This window comes from Molothrus ater, chromosome 16, assembly GCF_012460135.2.
Source record: "Molothrus ater isolate BHLD 08-10-18 breed brown headed cowbird chromosome 16, BPBGC_Mater_1.1, whole genome shotgun sequence".
In the NCBI taxonomy this organism is placed as follows: domain Eukaryota; kingdom Metazoa; phylum Chordata; class Aves; order Passeriformes; family Icteridae; genus Molothrus; species Molothrus ater.
In genome coordinates, this window is record NC_050493.2 from 16,308,928 (window position 1) to 16,333,210 (window position 24,283).

Consider the following 24,283-nt stretch of genomic DNA (forward strand, 5'->3'; position numbering starts at 1 on the left):
GAGTTTGGGGACTGACTTGTTTGACTTTCCCTTTCTTGACCAAAGATTTGTATTTCATTACTGTGCAAATTATGATATTCCAATCTCACATTTGCAGAATGAGGAAGTGTCAGTTCTGTCTGTGTTGAGTTTCTTCTCAGCCATCTGTTAAAGTGATCAGTTTTTTTCTTATGGTTTCCTTTTTTTAAAGGATTTCCCTCCACAGTGCCAGAATTAAATGGCTTAAGTTTCAATTATTTTATTAGTGGCTGGAGACTTTAGGAAGTAAAGAAGCTGTTTATTTGAGAAGCTGTTTATAAGTGCATTTTCTTCTATATGTCTAATGGTTTTTCATGTTTTGCCTTGTATGCTTCCCTGTGGTAGACAGTAATTTTTTCAAAAGAGGCAAATAGTCATCCCTAGAAATAAAAGAAACACTAACTCCAAAATAGTCAAATATCATATTTTATATCAAGTAAATATTTATTGTATGCATGAAAAAAATGTACTTCCACACATCCTGTTATCTTCCAGGTTTGATTTCAAATATTCTCCATTACTTGTGCAAACCACCTTCTCTAGGATTTGGAGAAAATATTATTTTGTTGCCCAAAGGAATTACTTTCAAATTGCAACTGACTTGTTAAGATTTACATACAAGTCTTTAAATCTCTAAAGCATGATGGGCCTGTAGCAGCTGATTCTTCTGATACTTAAAAAAAAAATACTGTTAGAATTGTCAAAGTGGGATCTCTGGATTCTTGAATGAGATGTATATGTATGTATGTGTGTGTGTGTATATATATACATATATATATATATATATGTATGTATGTATGTGTATATATGCATATATGTGTGTGTGTGTATATATATATATATAAAACAGTGGCTTTGTCAGGTAAGAAACCCTGCTTCATGAAGTTGAGAAAAGATAACTGAACTTTTTAAGCCTAATTATGAGAATTATGTTGATATATATAAAAGTTAGGGAAACCAATTGGGACGACTGTACTGTACAAACTGGGTGCATAAACAAATAAGCTAAGGCAAGCAAATATATCATGAGGTAAAACACAAAATGTAAAGGCCAATACTGGAGAAAAGCAAAGTGTAAGGAGCATTCTTTATAAATAAGCCATGAATGTTTAGTGTTAAAAGACTTCTGCTTTATTAAGTACATGTCTGCATTGATAAGGACAGACAAATCCTAAATAATTTTTAAAATAAAATTGAAGATAATTTATTTTGGAAATATAAGTTACTGGGAATGTTTATATTCTCACGGGGAAAAAAAATGAGTCCATTTTGGAGGGTTTACCTTAGTTTCTGGATTAGCACTCTGATATACAGTGTCAAACTAGGCATGGTGTTTTGTGTATAGATTTTCCATCCTGTTTTCTTTCCAGGTCCCTACTTGAGTAAACAGCAAATTCTCTTCAGTTTATCCAGCATTATTCTCATTTCTTCATACCTCTTTTTCCATGTTCTTTGGATGCTGATAACTGACAAAGGGACAATCAAGATTACACCTCTGTGCCTTTTTCTGAAAGCCACAGCAGGATTTGGGAAAGGAGAATGGGTTGAAACTTGCTGTCCTCTGGATGGCTGAAGTTTTACTAGATGGGCCATGTCAGAGGTGGTGCCCTGAGGATCATACACTGTGGATCAGATTGTGGAAATGCTGATCTATCGTTGTGTGGCGAACTAAAGTCGACATCTCAATCCTTCCCTTTCCACAGTTATTCCAGAGGCAGTTGGATCAAACCAAGGACAAGGGTGTCACCGTTCTGCCTGTTTTCCTCATAGACATCACTTTGCTCCGTTGGTTAGCTCCCTGTTCAGCACTGCTCAGGAGGTCCCCCTGCCTGCAGGGCAGTGACTGCAGAGCTCAGCAGCGTATAAGCATCAGCAAGGGTTAGCTGGTAGAGGCTGCTGTGGCACATTCCTGCTTATCTGTGTTACTTCTGGAAATAAAAAATTACGCCATTGAAATCTTCCCCTTGTTTTTTGTGCTTTGAGATTTTATTCCTGTAAAATGAACCTTGTTATTTGCCCATTGTATGTCAAATGAAAAAGGCGAAAATTCTGAGTTACTCCCTTACCTCTATCCATGAATCTTCTTGTTGGTTTAATATTCACTCTGGTCATGGTTTTTTACAGCAGCAGATAATGGAGGGGCTGCACCCTGTGGCACATCAGGAATTCCTCCCAGCAATCCTGCTGGGAATTCCAAGTCAGCAGCAAGGAACCTGGGTTCCTCGACAGGAGAGAAGGAAGAAGGGAAGAAAGTCCGACGGCAGTGGGAGTCATGGAGCACGGAGGACAAGAATACTTTCTTTGAGGGGCTGTATGAGGTACATGTAGAAGAAAACAACAGGCATAGATGGCTTTGGTTAGAGTCTGGATATTCCTAAAGAAGGGTGAGATTGGCAGGAGCAGAAGGCCACTTACAGATGAGCATTTGTAGGGCCATACATGGGGCTGTAAAACAGCTGTCTGTCAGAGCTACATGTCAAAAGTGTCAAGTTTCTTTTTTTTTTTCTTTAAATACACAGGAAAGATTTCTGAGTTTTATTAATAAATGTTTATAGTAAGTTCAGTTGTTATTTAATTATGGTTCTGTTTCAAATGAAAAATAATTAAATTATGTCCCCATCTGAACTTTCAAAAGCAATACACTTGCTCTGAAGTAATACCAAACAAGAAAAGTTGCTCTGTTCCAAAGAGAATTGTGTTTAATCTTTGGCCCTGAAGAGGCTAGAACCAGTTCAGTCCTTGGGCTGAGAGACAAGAAGTTATAATCATCTTATCTTCTGTCTCTTATGTTTTATATGATGGATTCCTGCTCATCCTGTTCCTGTGATGATTTCAACAGCTTATCTGTTTTGAAACTACATGCCAAATGTAAAAAAAGCTGTGATAGGGAGTTTTCTTTGCACATGTGCATCTTTTTGAATTTCTTTTTTTTCATCATAGGTATGGTATCACATGCCTATGTTTTGTGGACAAAAGGAACACTTAAACAGTGTTTTCTTTTTTTTTTATCTCCTCTGAATTGCAGTAGTATTCCTGGGAAGCAAGTAATTTTTAAGCCATTTCACTGATTTTTTTTTTTGAATAGTGAACAAATTTTTCAAAAATTATTTTAAGGTGGATCCAAGACTCAGTTTGTTCAGTCCCTCCTACCGTTCATTTTGTGGCACTACCTGTCAGAAAAGATTTTCATACTTTGTATTGAAATCAGTTCCAACCTTTTCCGAATACAAAAATTTTGTCTTAGCAGGAGTTAATGTGTATAAAATCAAGTCTTTTGAAACTCAAATTTTTTACTCCTAGTAACAGTAACATGAAATGTACTGCAAATAAAACTGCAGCTAGTAAATATAGTATGTTTTTCGTTTAGTCATAAGTGGTGGGGGGAATGCAGAGGAAAGTAAAGAATGCTCAGGGAGAAAATCAATGTTTTCAGTCCTGCTACTTAACACATTTGTCAGTAAAGTTGGGTGATTTTTTCAATTTGCTAGCAACTTACTGCTTTTATTTTGAAACAGCTAAAGAAATTGGAAAGTAATTAATTTGGTATCCATATTGCATTTTATATAAAACAAAGGAAGCCAGTGTCATTCTTTCACAGTTGAGTTCTGGTCCCCAAAAATTTTGTTTATGACCATTGAAGTCCAATTTTCCACAAAGAACCCCAAAGCCCCTCACATTGTTTGACTTGACTTACAACAAGATCCAAGTTTGGATTTGAGTATTTCTATTTGATTTATTCTTTCTTCAGCATGGGAAGGATTTTGAAGCTATCCAGAACAACATTGCCCTGAAATACAAGAAGAAAGGCAAACCAGCAAGCATGGTGAAGAACAAGGAGCAGGTCCGGCACTTCTACTACCGCACCTGGCACAAGATCTCCAAGTACATTGACTTTGACAATGGTTAGTATTTACCAAAATGGGCTTGGTGCAAGGGTTGCAGTCCTGCCTTTTAGAGGTGAGGAAATAAATACTGAGGAGGAACAGGGAGTTCACAGTGTCTCACTTCTTATTTTTGTTAGCATGGCCCTATCAAGGTTCATGTTTTGTGAAAAATGCTTTCCAAAGCCTGGTGTTTATGTCACTACTGTTCTGTGAATTCACCACACCATAGTAAATGTAGATCCTTTTAATACTGGGGGGGAAACTAGGTTCAAGGAAATGTTTTTGTATTGTCAGGAACACACCTTCAAGAACTGCCTAGACATTAATCAGGCATGGTTCCATCAAGCACACTGACCCAGCACTACTTTGCAATTCTTGGGGGAAGTTAGAAACAAATCACAGTCCAATACAAATGTAAATGGTGACATATTTGCTCCCACTTTAAAGTTTGAAATTGTACCATGGGTTCAATAACTTATGATTCCCAGTGCCATATTCCCCTTCCCATTCTTTTCCCTCCTTCTGCAAGTGGTTTAATGAAAACAAAATAAGTGAGTCAGATAAACTGCTGGTGGTGTTTTTATAACAGTAACATTTTAATTTAAAATGGATTTTTATCAAATCCATACTACTTAGGAATGGGCAGAGAGGATTCAGCTTAGTCTGTGGGTGGCCTAATCTAAATAACAGGCTAAAGAAATTTTATTTCAGAGTGACCAGATTTTAGTAAGATTGAGTTGTTCTGACTTTAGGGTGTCAAAAATGTAATTTCTCCCATTAGCTTGTAATTAAGTAATAGTCTCCAGAGTTTTCTGGTCATTCTGATGGTCTATTCTAAGATGCATAAATTTGTGGTGGTTGAATTTTTTGGTCTTTGAATAACTCCTGAATATCAGCAAAATTTTGGATAGTAAATTCATCTATAGTCTGTGGCCAGAACCTCTCAAGTTAAAATAACTCTTCAGGGAGAAATGGATGTGGAAAGAAGTTAAAGGAATGCAAAGCTAGTGTAAAATACAATCTCTTTATCACAGAATCAACTAGTATGGAAAAGACCTTTGAGATCATCAAGTCCAACCTATGACCACCTTGTCAAGTAGACCATGGCACCAAGTGCCACATCCAGTCTTTTCTTAAACACTTCCAGAGACAGTGACTCCACCACCACCCTGGGCAGCCCATTCCAATGCTCGGTCATCCTTTCTTTGAAGAACTTCATCATTTCTGTCCTAGAGCTCCTCTGATGCAGGTTAAGGCTGTGTCCTCTCATTCTGTGACTCAATGTGTTAGAGAAAAGATTGACCCCCACCTGGCTACACCCTCCTTTCAGGGAGTTGTAGAAAATGATGAGGTCTCCCCTGAGCCTCCTTTTCTCCAGGCTAAACAACCTAACTCCCTCAGCCACTCCTTACAAGACTTGTGTTCCAGACCCTTCACCAGCTTCGTTGCCCTTCTCTGAACACATTTGAGCATCTCAACATCCTTTTTAAACTGGGGGGGCCCAGAACTGGACACAACACTCAAGGTGTGGCCCAACCAGTGCTGAGTACAAGGAAGAATCACTGCCCTTGTCCTGCTGGCCACAGCATTCCTGATCCAGGCCAGGTGCCATTGCTCTTCTTGGGCACACTGCTGGCTCCTGTTCAGTCAGCTGGCAGTCAGCCTCCCCAGGTCCCTTTCTGCTTGGCCATTATCCAGCCGCTCTGTCCCCAGCCCGTAGTGCTGCAGGGAGTTTTGGCCAAAGTGCAGGACCCAGCACTTGGTCTTACTAAACCTCACTAAAAATTAAAAATAATGAGGTATTAAAAGTAAGTCATTAAGGAGAAATGGATATGGCTAGAAAGAAGCTGAAGGAATGCAAGCTAGTGTACAATATGCTTAGTATCATACTATGTATGATGGTACATACTATACCATGAATATGTAGTTCTTTATGAACTTTTGTGTTCCTGAGCTTAGGTTACCTAAAGAAGGACTTGAGTATCTCAACAACCTGGCACAAGGTGTATTTGGGAGTTCCTTTTTTCAAAACAAGGCAGCAGTTTAAGATGAAGCCATTAGTATTTTATTTAAAAGCCAGTGTTGCAGTGAACACAGTATGGAAGAACTTTTAAAATAAAAATCAGATATGTATCTGTATATTTGGGGTCCAGAATCTCATTGTCTGAAGGAATTTTAACAATCAGTGCAGTAGTTTGGTTAGGTTTAGTATTAGTAGAAATATGTGTGCTTGCATTTTGGGATCAAAGAGAACTAAAGTTTTGATGAATAGACAAGAATAAATATTTTCACTTGGTTTGTAAATCACAGGACTGTCCTTGCTGTCATAGATCTTTAGGTCTATTAGCATTAATGTCTGCATCTTGTGTGTTGAAAAGAAAGGACAAAAAAAAAACCTTGCAAAGTTGAATAAAATGCCATCAATTTTTTGTGTAAAAATTTAGAATCTAGAATTTGCATCAAATCTCTTAGGATGTGTTTGTGTGCCCAAAAAATCTGTCATCTGGAAAATACAAACCTACCCCTGAATTTTCATGTAAAATTGTTCGGTATGCATTTGCTTGGGGGTATCTGGACATTTCCCTTAGAATTTGTAAACAATTGATACTGGACCTAGCTTTATTATGAATTAGCTTTATTTTGCATATTGAGCAGTTGCGTATTTGTTCAAATTCCATGGAGTTTGTTTTCCTGTAATCTAAAAAATGCCACAAAAAGGAAGTTGGTGAACCAATCCCATTATACTGTTTCTTGAACCAGAACTTTATTTTGCCTTTGTGATTTGTCTCATAATTGAAAATACAAATCCTCTCCTTTTTAGTGTTGAAATGAGCATCTACAATGTAGCTGTGCATATCTGCAACCTGCATCTCACTGACACCTCTTCTGCTTTCTAGTGTTTTCTCAAGGGCTGAAAAAATCTTCCCTGGAGCTGTATGGCTTAATCTGCTATGGGGAACTAAGGAAAAAGATCGGGGGATGTGAGTATGAATGACTTCAGGCTATTTTTACATTATAGAATCAGATGTTACTACCCTTGAGGTTGGCAGTGTCTAGTTCAGTTCCATTTTTAAGTTCTTGACTGTTGCTGTAATCTGTGGTGTTATTTCTTCCTTAAATGCATTTTTATTTTTACAGACCTTCCTTAGTCTGTTGCATTAGTCCACTTTGATAGATTTCTTTAGTTTTATCTGTCTGCAGAATGCTGTGCATGTATTGCCCACAGGTGATAGGAAAACATACACAAAGCTTAGATGATCTATTCTGTTATCATTGAAACCTAAGCAATTAAGGGTGTAAATGACACTACTTACACCCAGAATTATTTGTGCCCATGCAGTCAAAATCTGGGATGGTGTATTTTTCTAAGTTTTTCGCTGAATGTTTGCTCACTGTACCCTGAAGATAAAAGGCACAAATCAGAATTGGAAATAACTTGACTGCCTAAGCAAGATGGGTTCTGACCTTGTCAGTCCCAGAGTCTAGTTTTGTCCATATCAGTGAGTGAAGATGGAGGAATATGTGCCATAACAATGCTCTGCTGTTCGCTGGCAGTTGATTAACTGCATTAGTAACATATCTGAGCTTAGGCTCTCAGAACTACAGAGTGGTTTGGATTGGAAGAGACCTTAAAGACTATCTTATCCCAACCTCCTGCCATGGGCAGGGGTACTTTCCACTAGACCAGGTTGCTCCAACCCCTATCCAACCTGGCCTTAAACATTTCCAGGGATGGGACACCCACAGTTTCTTTGGGCAACCTGTGCCAGGGCCTCCCCACATTCATAATAAAAAGTCTTCCCTCCTGTGGTTTAAAACCATCAATGTTTGTCCTGTCCCTCCAGGCCCTGCTGAGAAGTCTTTCCTTGTTGGTTTTTTTTTTAAGCTTTCTTTAAGTACTTCATATGCTGGGATCCCCAGAGCTGCAGGTGGAATTTCACCTGAGTAGAATAGAGGATCCCTACCTTACCCTACTGTCCACACTGGGGGGATGAGCCCCAGGACATGGTTCCTATGATTTTCATGGCTTCCAGACCAGAGAGAGCTGTGACATGATTGCCTTGAACAATGGGCAGAGAAACGTGTGCCAGTTCGTGCACATGCACCTTTTTATCCATGTATGTTTTCACTTGTCCCCAGGCTTTTTGCACAGTGTTACATCATAGTGCATCTTCTACCTGCTTTGTTTAATTTGTGGGACATGGAAAACCATCAAAATACCTTCACTTCTTTGTGAAGTCATACTACTTGTAAGGTGAAATGGACATGAAAGTGTTCATGAGTGAACAAGTACAATTCCTAAAAGGATTACGGGATTTTGGGAAAGGTTTTTAGCTATGTTATTCCCTTACCTGGGATTGCTGTCATAACAGGTAATGAACGAGACTGTTGTGAATGTTCATACTGACTTTATTCTGTTTGTTTAAAGATTTCTAGTGTGTTAATTGGAGAAGCAGTGCTCAACCTGGAGAAGCAATTTTGAGCTGTTTGATGACAAAGCAGGTGCAGAAGCAAGGCACATTGCACTGTGCCTTGAGAGAGATCAGTGATAGTGTTAGTGTTTCTTTCCTGTACCCACATTTCTTTTACAAGCAGACCCTTCTTGCTATGACTGGGAGTAAGGTTTCACACAGTCACCATGACAATGCCTGCAGCCTCTCTGCTTCTGTCTTTTTAGAACTTTGGGATTTGGCTACAGACTTTACTCACTGTCACTTAGAAAATTTTTGTCTCCAAGACCAAATGTACTCAAGATGCAGGACAGTACACCCATTTATGACAAGTCTACTCTGTAGAAAAGCAGTTTCTTCCTTCTCCCCCCTCTTTTTTTCCTCTTGTGGTATTCACAGTCACATAAATGGAGAAGACTTACTGAGAGCTATTGAGACACGAAAACACTCCAGAAATACTTTTAGAATTGCCAGAGGGAGGCTAATTGTTCAGTGAATAGATCTAGGCCTAACTGTCATATAAATCGAGTTACCAAAATTTCTGTCTAAAAACATGCTCTATAATGCATACGAAATTGTGAGGGTTGCCATGTGCATTTTATTATTTTTATTTACTCTTGTTAAGTACTAGGGTACTGTTTCATTCTGCTTTGCTGCCTTAGTAACAGAGACTGAGCAGGAAGAAGCTTTGCTTTTTAATAACCCAGTGTCAGATTAAAGCCCAATGTTCAAAGATGGCTGTAGTACCTAAATTAGGATTATTTAATCCATGTGTAAAAAGTAATTTTTGTGGCAAGGATCATGTAAAGCTTGCATGTTATGAAAATACAAACTTTCCAGAAGAGCTATGTTACAGCACATTTATGCACTTTAATGCTACGTGAGAATAAAATGTAATAGCTTTGGAAACCCAGCAGGACACAGAGAAGGCCATGGGTTTAACAGTGTAAATCCTAATTCACTGTGTTATCTCATTTACTGGAAAGGTATGGATGACAAGAACGCAGCTAAACTCAATGAGCTCATTCAAGCCGGGTAAGTAAGAACTTACTCCTGACACTCATAAAACTGTGTTGTTCAGTTGGATGTTGTATTGATCATCCAAAGTTTGGGGCATTTTTTAATTTTCAAGAGCAGAAGTTTGATGTTTTCCATTCTTAGTTTGTTTTGTATTAGGAAAATATATTAGGAAAATTATTATTTCTCCCCTTTTCCATGAAGCCAGTAATTGTTAATAATCAGAAATTATGAGTTAAGTTTAATAAAATAATGAAATGAGAATTCTTTACAGAAGCTACAGCACTTAACCATGTAGATTCACTCAGGGAAATCATAGAATTATTTGGGTTGGAATCCAAGATCATCAAGTCCAACCATTACCTCAGCCCTTCCACCATTAGCTCCTGTCCCCAAGTGCCACATCCATAGGTCTTTTAAATCTCTTCAGGGATGGTCACTCCACCACTGTTCTGGGCAGCCTGTTCCACTGCCTGACCACACTTTCAGTGCAGAAATTTTCCCAGTATCCCATCTAAACCTCCCCTGGCACAGCTTGAGGCTGTTTATTCTTCTCCTGTCCCTTGTTCCCTGGGAGCCAAGCCCAACCTCCACCTGGCTGCACCCTCCTGTCAGGAGTTGTGCAGAGCCAGAAGGTCCCCCCTGAGCCTCCTTTTATCCAGGCTGAGCCCCCCGAGCTTGGTCAGCTGCTCCTCATCAGACTTGTGCTCCAGACCCTTCCTCAACTCCATTCCCATCTCTGCACACATTCCAGCCCCTTAATGTCCTTCTTGCAGTGAGGGTTCCTGTCCAAACCATTCTACCTCAGCAGGGCTCACAAGTCCTGACTTTCAGACCTGAAATGACCCTTCAGCACATTGGAGGCCTCAGCCCTCCAGTGACTTTTGCATCTCCTTGACATTAAGAACGAGTGTTCTCTTTCACTTCTAAAGAGTGTTGTGGGATTTGGGGTTGCAGTCTATGATTCGAAGCCCTCCTAGAATGCAGAAGGGGTTAGAAGTTGTGTGTTATTATAAATGAGGGCATACCTGATTTGTGCATCAATTTTTCCAAAGTAGTTCAGCTTTTAGAATTTATGTCTTTTAAAGTGAAATCTCTTTCAAAGGACAAGGCATGTGATTACTTAGGAGGCATTGATGTCTCCTTGACCCCATCTTTAAAAGTGATTTGAAAAATCATTATTTTCTGTCTGTTACAGATCTGCTTTTACCTTTTACATTCTTGCTTTTAGGGTGTTCACTGTAGTAGGCAAGTTATTGATGAAGTAAACTTGACTGTAGACAGGAGCAGGAGTTTGCCCCCTCGGCAGCTGCAGTCTTTTGACTTTACCTTGCAAAATACGGATATTTGGGGTTCTCCCTTTCTCGTGTTCTCAAATGGAATTCCCAGATCAGTTTCTTTCCTCTCCTGGGAGATGCTGTTTGTACAGTGTGCTTGTGTTGATGGTCTTCAGTGTGATGCTTGAATCACTTGTTCATTCTTCTGTTAACTGCAAGGTTTTAAATTAAAGAGAAATTCCCACGTGGTTTGGGTTTTGTACAATTAGGAAAATATTAACAGTATGTTTAACAGCATTATTCTTAAAGCGAATTATCTCTTTAAATTTGAGTTACCAGTTAAAGTGGACCTGGGATGAGCCTTCATCTGTAGTTCCCCGAATATCTCTATGGTATAGAGTCTCAGCAGTTCGTTTAGTCACTCTGTGCTATACTAGAGTGCCTTTCTTATACTGGGTTATCCAAACGAACTAAAGCATAGCAAATGAGCCTGATGATGTTTAGTGAACTGTAGTATCAGTCTTTGCATGATTCAGGCTTTAGTTCTTCTAATTAATTGTTAATGAGGGCTAGTGATTTCTGTGAAGTCTAGATGTTTACTTCGTGAAAGCCAGTCTTGTAACAAGCCATTTAGGGAAGAGGAGTCTTTGCATTTGGAAGTATTAATGCTAATCTTCTGCACCAAAATTAGAGTGTACATAACATTAACCAGTTGCTTTTGCATAGGCTTTTTGTCTACATCTGGGAGGCCCATTTTTGTTTCCCTTTTTCTCCTGCATCCCTTACCCCATTTGGTGGTGAACCTCATCAGCTGAAGAAGAACAAACTGTGTCTCCATTACCACCTGGATGTCTGCACCACCTGCACGTGCAGGGCAGCCTCATAGCTCCCAGAAGCAAACACATTGCATGTACCTCGGTTGGTTCAACTTCTCATCTTGCTCAGTGATGGTACAATTCTATGAGCCTCTTCCCTCTTTGTAATCAGCTCTTTCTCCAGTTGCTAACATGTTTCTTTCAAGTGTGACACTCTTCTTCTGAATGCAATGCACTTTGTAAGGCTTGTCACTGAGGAAAGCAGTGAAAGTGAACCCAAAGTGATTAAAAATAGGGAATGTGAACATGCATTATTCCAATGATCTACTCCTTAAGTTGGTAAACATTCTCTTCATTTAATTGGTAAGAAAAGTCAAGAAAGGTTCTGAGGAGCTACCTGGCAATTTATTTGCAGCACAACTCCTGACCCTGGAGTTAAGACTAGCACTGTAGACAACTGCTCTAATTCAGTGCTTGCTTTGCATCTCTTGTTTCTGTACTAATCTCTTGGAGTGTGGAAAAACAAACGACCCTGTCAGAGACTCATAAGAAAACCATACGTAAAAGCTTCCTAGTGAGCTTATAACCCAGGTCATGCATACTAAGGAGTGCCTGACTACTCCGGTTGTCAGCTGACCCTGGTAAGTAGCGGCAAAGTGTCTGTGTGATGCATCCCTGTTTGCCTGTTGTACATCTCTGTACTTGGCTTCAGAATGTCAGAAACAGGCAAATGAGGCTAGTCAACAGCCAGTGGTACAGGACTTGTTGAATAAATGGGGAATCTTGCAGAAAATAGATCACAGTTTACATCTTTATAAATGCAAGGGAAGCTAAGAATTATTCTGTCAGCTTCTGTAACTGTTCTGAGTAGTTCAGCATACTCAGGGCAACTGGCCTGCTCTAGCTGCTGAAAGACAGGACCACTCTCTGTCCAGTCCTTTGTGCTAAGATTTTTGTTACAGCATTTTAATTTTACTACACATTTATTATGTCATTGGATGTATAACAAGAAAAAAAGGATGTATAGTGGTATAGCAGAACTGCTCAGTAACTAATTTAAATAAACTTAAACTGAAGGTTTGTTGTTTTGTTTCATTTTTCGGAGGGAAACATTATTACTTAGATTTTGCAACACCCTTTACATTTAATAAAAAAACTACATAGGAACAAATAAAAATATTTCCTCGATGTCTTTGTAAATATGTAGAAATTTTGGGTAAGTTAAAAAAACCAAAACCAACCAAACCACAAAAACCACTTAATTAAAGAAGTATTGTAATGGTGCACCAGTTAAGCAGAGCACTCTTCAGTGTCTCGTAGTGTATGTAATAACCCCCAACTTGAGAGGCTCTTTATAACACAAGGTAAGAAAGACAGAAACCATTAGAAGGCATTAGTTTTTCTGTCTGGTTCAGATTCTGAATGTACTTTATGTGGGATAGGAGTGATTCTTCACTGTCCTCCAGTTCCTTGGGAAAGCTCTTTGTCATGCTGAGGGGAAATCTATAACTCTCTAAAAATCTTGATCATAAAATAACAGTTCATACTGAAAAAAAATGTATAAACCAAACCATTTTAGTATACTGAAAAAAATAGTATATAAACCAAACCATTTTAAGTAGGCAGGTTATGGTCTTGGTGTCAAGTCAGACAGGTAATTCTGAATGCATAGTCAGTAGAGTGACTTTTTTTAAGACTTACCCTTTTCTGCATTTGGAGACATCCAGGATCTAGGTAACAGAAGAAAAAAGGGATTTTGAAGCTAAAAGTAGTTCTGTTGCAGACTGACTGTTCTACTGTACTCTCCCTTAAATTTGTAGAAATAATCTTCTTCCAGCCTCCCAGCTACAGATTTGAATTAGAAAATTATAGTGTCTAAATATATCTGCTTTTATATCAATTTGATAACAAGTTATTCTTTAGACTCTGTCCTAGATTGCTTTAAGCTAAGCGTGCCTAATGGAAAAGGGAATTAGGGGAAGCAGAACCACCTGAATTTGGGGAGCTGGGATATTCTAAAATGTGTGCGAAGGAACCATGGAAATAACATTGATCACTGTTGTTGTGGAAGAGTGCTGTAGTGGCAGGGTGAAAACTTGCATGGGAAGTCTTAAATGTTTTGTCACATTTGTGACAAAACATGAAAGTAAATATCTCTTCATTTACTGAATGGTATACTTTGCTTGCTGACTTCTGAACTGCGCCCATTTCCCCTCGTGCTCGGGGAAGACAGTGGTTCCTGCTTCTCCATATAGGTATCAGCAGGTTTGCAGTTGTTTGGTTTCCTCCAATGTGGTTTTCCTCCTAGTGTTTTGTTTGATTTTTGGTTTTATACTTATATTTTTCGCACTTCTTTTCTGGCTTTTATCTTAGGTTTTGGTTGGGTTGGTTGTTTTTTTCTCATCTCTCTGCCCTTTGAAGCACAGATAGAGATGCATGCAGGAGTTTGTAATGCTGATTCATTTATAAGTTGCTCCATGGTAACAGATGATGGATACCTGCAGCCCAAGGTCCACCTGCACAGGTGGCAGACAAATGAAGCACGAACAACTACCAGGAAGCCTGACTCAACAATAAATGCTTTATGACCAACTTGCTGGGCTCTTGAACAGAAATAGGAAATATAAAAATGAACAACAGCACTTCTCTTCTTTTTTCTTTTTCTTAGATCAATTAGCTCAGCTGTTTTAGGCAGATCAAACCTTCTGGACCTTCTGAGCAGCCAGGCCCTTGTTTCAATAACTTTCCACTCATGTGATGAAACAATTTCCAAAGAACTTGATTGGTTTATATAGTTATATCAGTTAATATAAAAATGTTTCTCTCCCCAAACCTCTTCTTACTTGTACTAACTGTCAGAATTATAATTATGATGATGAAAATAATAATGCCATTTCTGACTCTTCACTCACGTGCTTCAAGGGCACATTTGATAATAAAGAATTGCATTAGCTAAAATCAAGGAGGAGAGTCTCAGCTTGCACAAGTAGTGAAAAGAATTTGCTGTATTAAAACAGATTACAAATTGGGAAGAGGATCATTTTACAAAATGCTGATTTTCTGATAAAATCATATCTACACTTGAATATAAGGATAAATACAAGAGGATATGGAGTCTCATGCTAAGGCTGAGGTGCCCAGGAGGAGGTTTTAACTTTCGTCCTTAACTTATTGATGAGATATCTGCAAGGGTTTCTGTGTCCTTCTCTAAGTCTTTTCACTGGAAGACCCGGACAGAGACTTTACACTGTTGGACTTGGTGGGACCAACTGTCTTCAAACAATTATTTTTTCCAAGAATTAAGCTGAAAAGAAATCTGCCTTTCCAGCCCAAGGATATTCTAAATCTATTGAAAGTCACAGTTCAGTAACTGAAACTTTTGAGTTGCTCCCCCCATCAGCTCCATCTTCTCAGGTCTGCCTCCACTTCTGCTGCCCTTTTGCAGATTTTCCTCCTAGCACTGTAGACAACTGCTCTTCCTGCATGATGGTGTTTTACTTACAGCATAGGAATATTCTTTATAATTTATTTTGTTTTACTACAAGGATTTGCATTCAGTCCTGCTGCTTCTATGCCAGCTGATCCTTAGTGCTTCAAGTATGAGGTAGTAATACTGCCATTGGTAATTTGATTAGGCTCAATGTGTGCCCTTTAAGTCCCTACAAAGAAAACAGGACTGATGGAGTGAAGAAATCAAGTAGTTTCATGGTGTGAAAACAAAAATTACCTCTGACTTTTAAGGATCTTTGTAACTGCTAAAGTGATACTGAAACTAAACCAGTGAAATCATACTGTAAAAAGTTACTTTGTTTAGGTTTTTGCGCAAGCTCTTAGACCTCATGTCTGCACCAGATATGGTGATTGTATTTCCAAATGAAAGACTGCAAGGACTTCAGACTCTTTCTTCCTATAATTAAGAGTCATAGGTATAAAGGGAAGATTAAATCAAAACCACTTGTCTTTTATGAAGCAGCTGTCTGTGAGGGTACTCTTGAACCAAAGTAACATGATATACCTGGTCCACTTATAAAACAGAAGTCCCTCCCTGGGTGGACAATCAAGCGTTTAATGAAAGTCTGGAAGAGGAGAGTCACAAGAGTAGCGCTTCCACAACGAAAAATAAGGTTATAGGAAGAACTGAATGCTCCATGAACTTGCACTACAGACCCTTACATTTCTGTTTTCATTCCTATAGCCATGATGGTGTTTTGCTCTGTGTCCCTGATCACAGAATAAGCTGAGTTGGAAGGGACAGGGGTCATCAAGGTCAGCTTTCAGCCTTGCACAGCACCATCTCCAAGAGTCACACTGTGCCTGAGAGCATTATCCTGATGCTTCTTGATCTCTGTCAGGGTTGGTGCTGTGACCACTGCCCTGGGGAGCCTGTTCAGTGCCTAAGCACTGGGGGAAGAAGCTTTTTCTAATATCCAACCTACACCTGCCCTGATACAACTTCAGACCATTTCCTTGGGTCCTGTCACCAGTGACCAGCACAGAGAAGAAATTGATGTCTGCCCCTTCTTTTTCCCTCATGAGGAAGTTGCAACTGCAAGGAGGTCTCCCTTTGGTTTCCTTTCCTCCAGGCTGAATAGACCAAGTGCCCTCAGCCAGTCCTCATATGGCTTCCCCCTTCACCATTTTCATTGCCCTCATTTGGACATTCTCTAATAGTTTAATATCTTTATTATATGGTAGTGATTAAAACTGCACAGAATACTCAAGGTGAGGCCGCTCCAGTGCAAAGCACAGTGGGACAATCCCCTCCCGTCCCGGCTGGCAATGCTGGACCAGGTACCCCCAGAACAAGGATTTCCCTCTTGGCTCCAGGGCACTGGTGACTCAGCTCCAACTGGCCCTCGACCAGGACCCCCAGGTCCTTTCTGCAGCACTGATCCCCAGCATCTCATTCCCCAGTCTGTCCATACATCCAAGGTTGCCCCATCCCAGGTGCACAATCTGGCACTTTCCCTTGTTGAACTTCACATGGTTGGTGATTGCCCAGTCCTCTGATTTGTTGAGCTCTCTCTGCAGGGCCTCCCTGCCTTCATGGGAGTCTATGGCTTCTCCCAATTTTGTATAATCTGCAGACTTGCTTAGTATCTCTTCCAGTCCTGTGTCCAAGTCATATATGAGGATGGTGAAGAGGCCAGGGCCTAAGATGGATAGGTCTGTATTCACATAATGTTGTTACTGGTTCCTCTAAGTACTTCTCTTTTCATATATCAGGGCTACAACTGTTCGTTACAAAGGCAGAAACCTGCGTATCAAAGCTCCCATGTGCAGGGCTTTGAAGAAACTCTGTGATCCAGATGGTGAGTAAAAGATGCTGGAACATGAGGGTGTTCTAGAAGATGGCTGGAAGCATAGAAAGTGAGCAGGCTTGTTCTGGTGTGTCCATCACTGGCAGGGAAATTTGGGCTGTTGCATGTTTGTCCTGGGCATAGTATTCTGTCTTGGTCTGTTTGCTCGTGTAACCCCAGTAACTCCAGGACTCAGGCAGTTTGCTTACCAGCTAACTTGAAAAGGAAATACCCACACCAGACCAGTTCACTGCTGATTTCACTGTATGTGAAGGTGCTAGTGAATCAGCAGTAGTATAGTGTTTAGCATTGAACATTTTCAAATTTTTTACCTTTTCCTATTCAGCTGTGTATGATTTCATTTTGGGTTTTTTGTTGACTTCCTTATTCTCAAGTAAGTAGAATCAGGCTGTCCAAAGGTCTGAAATACTGTACTTGCTCAAAGTTTCTAGAGGTCTGATTTTTGACACTGCTTGCTCAACTGGAATCCCCAGTACCACTACAGTGTCCAAGGATAAGAACATATTGAAAGAAAAGGTAATTAAGGAAGTGGGTTCCACTGGTGAAGCTGAACTCCTCAAGTTGTCTGTAGGTGATGGTGGTGTCTGATCTTTTGTATTGTGTAACTGAGCATACAGTGCTGTGACTGAGTTGTCGTTGCTTTGACCCTTTGTGCTTCATCTCCATTCAGGTGTGAGTGATGAAGAGGACCAAAAGCCAGTACGACTTCCCCTCAAGGTCCCTGTGGAGTTGCAGCCACGGAATAACCATGCATGGGCTCGAGTACAGAGTCTTGCCCAGAACCCACGGCTTAGGTAATGGAGAACTGATTGTGGTGCTCAGAATAGGGAAATAGATGAGCAGCATCCTAGCCCCTTCCTCTTTCTTCAGGGCTCTCTTTTCCAGTTGGGCAGTTCATCTATGATAATGCAGATGTCCTAAGGCTACTTAGTCTGAAGCCTTTGTCTAACCATTGCATGGTTTGTAAACATGAGTTATCACGTGGAAAAATTAGATTACCATTGTTCTTTATATCTTTTAATTTGAGTAATGAGAGAGCTACTAGCTTTGGAGATGAGTACAGTTTGTGCCACTTAATGTCAGAGCAGAGGGCAAGTAAAATGGAGATAGTAGCCTTGGTTCTACTAAAATCTGTATTGCATGTACCATTGACAGAGAGAAGGGAATATACACAGTGGTCAGAGGTGCCTGCACCAAGGCTCTGAACGTTTCACCTGTACCCATTGATTAAAGTAGCATGGAAAGTGTTCGTAGTTTCTCCCTTGAAAAACATTGCTGGTGCAGCAGCTGTTCAGTGTCATCAGTGGCTGTTCATCCTGGTCCTTACATCTGATCCAGAACTTGGAACAGCAAATGTGAGACCTCTGTGATGTTGAGTGTTGTTTCAAATGCAACACTTCAGTGTAGTGACCAAAGATCATGATAAAAATATCCATTCTCTTCTCTGCATTAGGTTAATTTAGTAAAATGCTTTCAAAAAGTAAATGTTTGTCTTTTGTGTCCTCTTTTCTCTTTCTTTTTATACTTTATGTAGTCACTTCGTGCTTTGCCTGCACTTTTGCAGTTCAGTTAAGTCCTGCCATCTTTTCCTATCTTCTTCTGTCTGGAAAAAAAATAGTTTCTTGAATCATGGCAGTCAGGTTTATCTGACAGGCTTTTAGAATGTTTGAGTTGCCAGAGTTGTGAGTTAACCGAAATTTTAGAGTTGTGGGATAACATATGTTTTTTGTTGTGGCCGTTTTTCTTAGCGCTTGGGAGTATTCTTTGTGCTGGCATTATAGAATGCCAGTTTATTCCTTAATTCCCCTTCTAGCATCAAGGTTAGGACTACTTGGAGCTCCTGCTGACAAGTTGTTCTCTCTTCCCTCGCTCTGCTTCTCTTGCGTACAGGATGATCGTGGAGTTACATCGGAAGGTCTCCAGCCTCCTTGAATTCCTGAAGCAGAAGTGGGCTCTACATGAAGTGCGGGTTGTATCCTTTTCCTGCTCAGTCTGTTCCACGTGCTTTGTCCTGGGAGAAATTCGCTTCCTATTCCAAGTTCAGTTTTGCATCGTAAAAGTGAATCTACTTCATAAATATACCAGTCCCTGCTTAGTAAAGACACAGATAAAGTCTCAGCATCACTAGTGGAAGCTTTTGTGGGAGATCCCATAGTGTTCTGCTTTTACCTCAACTCTTCTCTGTTATGATCCCATAAAAGCTAGTTAAGAAAAAATTATGTTCCTGACTTGATTTAGTTTCCTCAAACAGTGATCTTAGTCTGGTTCATTATCACTAGGTGACCCCAGTACAGCCTGGATAATAACTGACTATTCTGTTTCCAGTTTCAGCCAAGAGATTAAGGACAGATCTTTGCACTTTGTGCAGTTTCACCAATATAGGCTTAAGCTTCTTGTTGAGGTAGCTGCTACCTGCAAAGTATCTGCACTGTCTGAGCCATACAGTGTTCAGGGTGTCCCTGCCTCTGAAATTTGATCCATGCAATAGAAAGATCTGTGAGTTAGCAACTGTTCTGTTCTGAACCTAGTCCTTCTGACTTGTAGGTTATCCACTTCTTTGGCCTTTCTTTCAGGCTTTTCTGTTTAATTTGTGAGCCTGGAAGAAGCAGCAGCATAGCACTTGAAACTCTGAAGGATGTCAGAGTGTGTAAGGTGGAGTTTGCTGCACTCCTGAGAGGCTGCTTTGCTGTGCAGTGTTAGAGGTTTTGCTTGGTTTTATTGGGGTTTGTTGATTGGGTTTGGTTTTTTTTACAATTACAGTGGTGTGTGAAACAAGGAGGTAATTTTGTTTGGAATGGATATTTGGGCTTGTAGCAGGTCTTCACTGCAGTCTTTATCACCACAAAGAACCTAATTTTTGATTATAGTTGTCTTCACTATAATCTGTGCGAATAGAGAACATATCCTCGATCAGTTAGGTTTTCTTTTCTTTTCTTTTTTTTTTTTTTAACTTGCAAAATAGGCTCCCAGGTGCTTTTTTGGAAGGGGCAGATGACTGTTACATTCTTTGACACATCTTTTTTTAGCGTAAAACACTTGAAGAACAGCAACTTCGAGACTCCAGAGACTCAGAAACAAGAGGCAGCTTCTCAGAGGAGAAAGTGATGCTCCATCTCTTTCCAGGGGAGAACTGTACCATCACTCCACTGCCTGGGGTAGCCAGAGTGGTCCACTCCAAGGCCTTCTGTACCGTGCATTGGCAGGAAACGGGCAAATGCAAACAGAACACAAAAGATTCTCACTTACTCCCCCCTGCCCAAATCCTTGGCATACAGAGTGGTCAGGGGACAGCAAGGGGACAGCTGAAATACCTGCGGGGGATGGAAGGTAAGGGTGTGGGAAGGGGAGACAGCACTACAGAGCCCAGCAGAACCTTGCAGCCTACAACTGAAGTTTCTGCAAGCACTGAAGATGGTGCCCCAGAGCCTGTCCTGGTGGAAGGAATAGCCTCAAATCTTGGCATCACTAATTCCCTCCAGAAACCACCTTCTGGACTTCAGGATCCCGGAGGGCACCAGGAAAAGCTGAGCTCAGTGGTCCCCTGCATGGAGGGCAGGGAGGCCCTGGCTAGTGACCAGGCAGGTGTGCTACCTTCGTGCAGCACAGAGTGTGCTTGCAGCAAGATCCCTGATGTGGAGGAGCTCTCTCTGCTTGATCCATTCCCACGGTACATGAAGTCCTGCCAGGACCTAATCGTCCCAGAGAAATGTTCCTGCACAGACAAACTGCATGGGAAAGACTCTGCTTCAGCAGCTGGTAATGCTTCTCCAGTGGCTTTTCCAAGCAGGAGGAGTGCAGAGACCTCTGACTCTTGTTCCCAGCTACTGAGAGGTGGTGTGGCTTCCCCTGGCAGCAGCAGATATGAAACTCAGGCAAGCCACAACCAGGGCCAGCAGCTTGATGCTTGTACCAAGGATATCACGGATGCAGTAATGGAGGATTCTCAAGAGAAGCTGGGCTCCTCGTTTCCACCTCCACCTCAGGGACAATCCAGTACAAAGTCTCTCAAGGATGACCCAAGTCGGCTCTCCCAACAAGTGAGAGAAGAAGGATGGAGTCTGCGAACCTCTGAGAGCCTTACACTGGCTGAAGTCTACCTCATGATGGGCAAACCGAACAAGCTGCAGCTGGAATATGACTGGTTGGCTGTCTTGGAGCCAGAAACCCAGCATGCTAGAGAGCAGATACCTGAGTCAAGTGCTGTCCCTGCATGTCCTACCTTGCACAAGCAGAGACTCTTGAATTGCCTTCTGAGACTCATCTCTACTGAAGTCAATCCCAAACCAGTAAGTGGCTCTTGTTCATGCTCCAGATGCTAAACTCTAGTTTCGTTTGGGGAATAATTGCCCAGTTGTGCATTCACAATAAATCGGTAGCTAGCCATGTCAAGAGCTTTGGAGATTCCTGTGTTTAAATTATACAAAAACCACCCCACAAGACAGCTGGCTACAGAGTGGACTTTGCTTCAATATGCTTTTTATACTGCCTTTTAGTGTCTAGTTTGCTGTGAGTCTCATTGGTGTTCCAGGGAACATTTAACGTGATTACTCAAAAGATCAGCTCTGAGGTGAGGTGCCTTCTGTTCTCTCTTATCTCTCAGATTTATGGAACCTTAAAACAGCCAGGTTGGAAGGGGCCTTGGAAGATCATCTAATCCAACCTTTTGTGGGAAATGGAGCCTGGATGAGATTATTATGGCACATGAAAAATGCATTGATTTTCAATATTTATGTAGTTCAAATTACACAGTGTGAGAGTGAAAAGAAAGTATTTCTTCAGAACAGCAGAGTCAATAGAACTGTGCCTGCCTCAGTTGATTTGTGTAAAAGTTCCCAGACTCCAGGATAGCTGTTCAACAGTCCCAGTCCTTAGGCAGACCTTAGGGAATGAACTTGCTTTCCTTCTTGTGCTTTGTAAACCTGTATTTAAGATTTGCCCCAATGTTACCTGGGCAGCCAATTCCACCTAGTGCAGCCAATTGAAATTTGTAAAACATCTTTTAAAAAGACACAGAGTTTAGCAGATCTACTCAAAGGCCTCTGGTAGATATGATGAGCTAAAGATTCTGTGCCACCCAGGATGCAAATGTATCACTCTTCCCAAACACAGAGTTCTTTAATCCTTGTTTGTTGGTGATTTAACTCCACTCAAAGTTCCTTTTGAACCTGATTCTACAGACATGGAATGAAGGATTTTATAACTTTAAACCCATCTTTGTTCAGATGTAGCTCCAGATATAGACTTTGTTTAAACTGCAAAGGCCTTTGGTCTGACATCTCACAGATCTGGGCTGCTGTCTCCTCTTTGGCATCTACTTTTACTTCTGGTGACACAGGTGACTGCTAGGCATGACATGATGAAACAATCACAAACTATAAAGAAGGACATCCCTGAGACCTGGGGGGAGAGGAATTGAAGAGGGAGGAGGAACCAGCAGTTAGGATTTGCATGTCTTTTTCCATCACTTTCACACTCTTGGCTGTCTTATAGTAGCATAGCACTACTGAACAGTAAAGGAGCTCTTTAAGGATATATACTATATTGTACATTCCAGAAGAAAAAAAAGGAAAACAACCTTTAATTTGTCAAATACCACTTTATTCTCACTGTTTTTCAGAAAAACATACTCTCCTTGAAACATGAACATTGTGGCACTGATATTGCAAAGGCCAGGAAGATATTCTCAGCCTCACTGAAAGCACTGTACATGTCTTGAAAGTTGCATTTCATCAAATAATGACAGGAACTATGGTATTTTTGCCACAGGATATTTTAAGAGGAAGGATTGATTGTGTGCGTGCCTGCTGTTTTCTCCAGATAACCTGTAACAGCCAAAGTAGCCAGCTGTGCTGTGGTTCATTCTTTAAATGAAAATCATCAGCATAAAATGAACTGTGAAGTGGCCTTGCAGTTGAGCAGTGGGTGTAATTTTAAGCCTGTGATTGCTTAAAATTAATTAAAAAGGGAGGGTTTTCTAGAAAACAGTTTAAATAACTTAATGAAACAATTGGATAGGCCTGTAAAATTATCGATGCACATATGTCTCTTGTTAGTGCTGTGTTACAGTCTGAAAGAGAAGGGAAAAATTCAAAACTCTACTTGATTAGAATTAAGAGAGAATTAAAATGTTTTTGTCTGCTCTCACCAGAGCAGCCCTCTGTATGGAGTTTATGAAAAATAGCTTTGCACTGAATTAAAACCAGCACTATTTTTTTCTCTTTCTTTCTATCCCACGGTGATCCAGCACGTTGTGTGAAGCTTGTTGAGTGTTAACCCAATTGTAACGTAAATTAATGTATTGAATTGGTGACATCCAACAATGCTAAATGGACAGGAAGGTAATTTCAGCTGCCCCTCATGCCCACTAGGAGATACTGCTTACAGTAGTTTAAGGTGTTGTAGTATGTCAGATTTTAAGTCTTCCTAAGTACAGTGAGTTTCACAATACATTTGTTGTACCAGCACAAAATGTTCATTTAATGTGCATTTTCAGACGCCCGAGATGAGCTCTATTGCCACGTCACCTATAAAGCCTGCTCAGGAGGAGCAGGCCCTGACTCCCCCGGGAAAGGTAATTGCCATCAACACCAGGAGTCCTGGCTGCACACGCAATCAGTCTGCCCTTCGCAACAAGACTTTTTCTCCTGGTGCTGCTTCCAGCTCCTCAGGTGAGTATTCCTAAAAATCCACTTGATGAAATCAACTCACTAATACCTCACACCATAATGAGAACTTCCCAGAGATGAAACACTGGATGGAGAAATGCTCTTACTCTTAGGAACTTCACTGTCTGAGAACATTGGTGTGTGCTAATTTGCTTTAGAATTGTCCTAAGTCCTGTGCTGCTTTGAATCTTGAATAACAATGCACATCAGTAATGCAGTTCACAATCCAGAAGAACTCTCCTTAGTCACTCATAGAGAAGATGCTTGGGTTTTTTTGGGAGCTGTGTCATGGTTTAATCCCAGCCAGCAACTCAGCCCTATGCAGCTGCTTAGTTACTCCCCTTTGGTGGAATGGGGGAGAACTGAAAGAGTAAAACTGAGAGAACTCATGGTTTGAAATAAAAACAGTTTATTAGGGAAAGCAAATGCTGTGCATGCAAAGCAGAGCAAGGAATTCGTTCCCTGCTTCCCCTGGGCAGGCAGGTGTTCAACCATCCACAAGACAGCAGGGCTGCATCATAAGTTATAGTAACTTGGGAAGGCAAATGCTGTCACTCTGAATGTCCACCCCATTCCTCCTTCTTTCCCCGGCTCCTTATGCTAAGCATGACCCCCCATGGTGTGGGATATCACTGTGGTCAGCTGGGATCAGCTGTCCTGGCTGTGTCCCCTCCCAGTTCTTCATGCATCCCCAGCCCCCTCACTGGCAGTGTGGGGTGAGGAGCAGCAAAGGCCTTGACCAGTGTAAGTCCTGCTCATTAGTAATTAAAGCATCCCTGAGTTATGAGCACTGTTTGCAACGCAAATCCAAAACTGCCACTGAAGAAAATTGACC

General features: G+C 40.8%; 1 protein-coding gene across 1 annotated transcript in view; it reads left to right on the forward strand.

The window, feature by feature from the left end:
• The window catches only part of CRAMP1 (cramped chromatin regulator homolog 1), a 47,326-nt gene that overhangs the window by 7,829 nt on the left and 15,214 nt on the right, over positions 1 to 24,283 (forward strand). Inside the window, 9 exon segments of the mRNA XM_036392261.2 lie at positions 2,143 to 2,336; positions 3,767 to 3,920; positions 6,800 to 6,883; positions 9,340 to 9,388; positions 16,689 to 16,774; positions 17,454 to 17,577; positions 18,674 to 18,755; positions 19,810 to 21,069; positions 23,277 to 23,451. Of these exon segments, the coding sequence (XP_036248154.2) occupies positions 2,143 to 2,336; positions 3,767 to 3,920; positions 6,800 to 6,883; positions 9,340 to 9,388; positions 16,689 to 16,774; positions 17,454 to 17,577; positions 18,674 to 18,755; positions 19,810 to 21,069; positions 23,277 to 23,451 (2,208 nt within the window).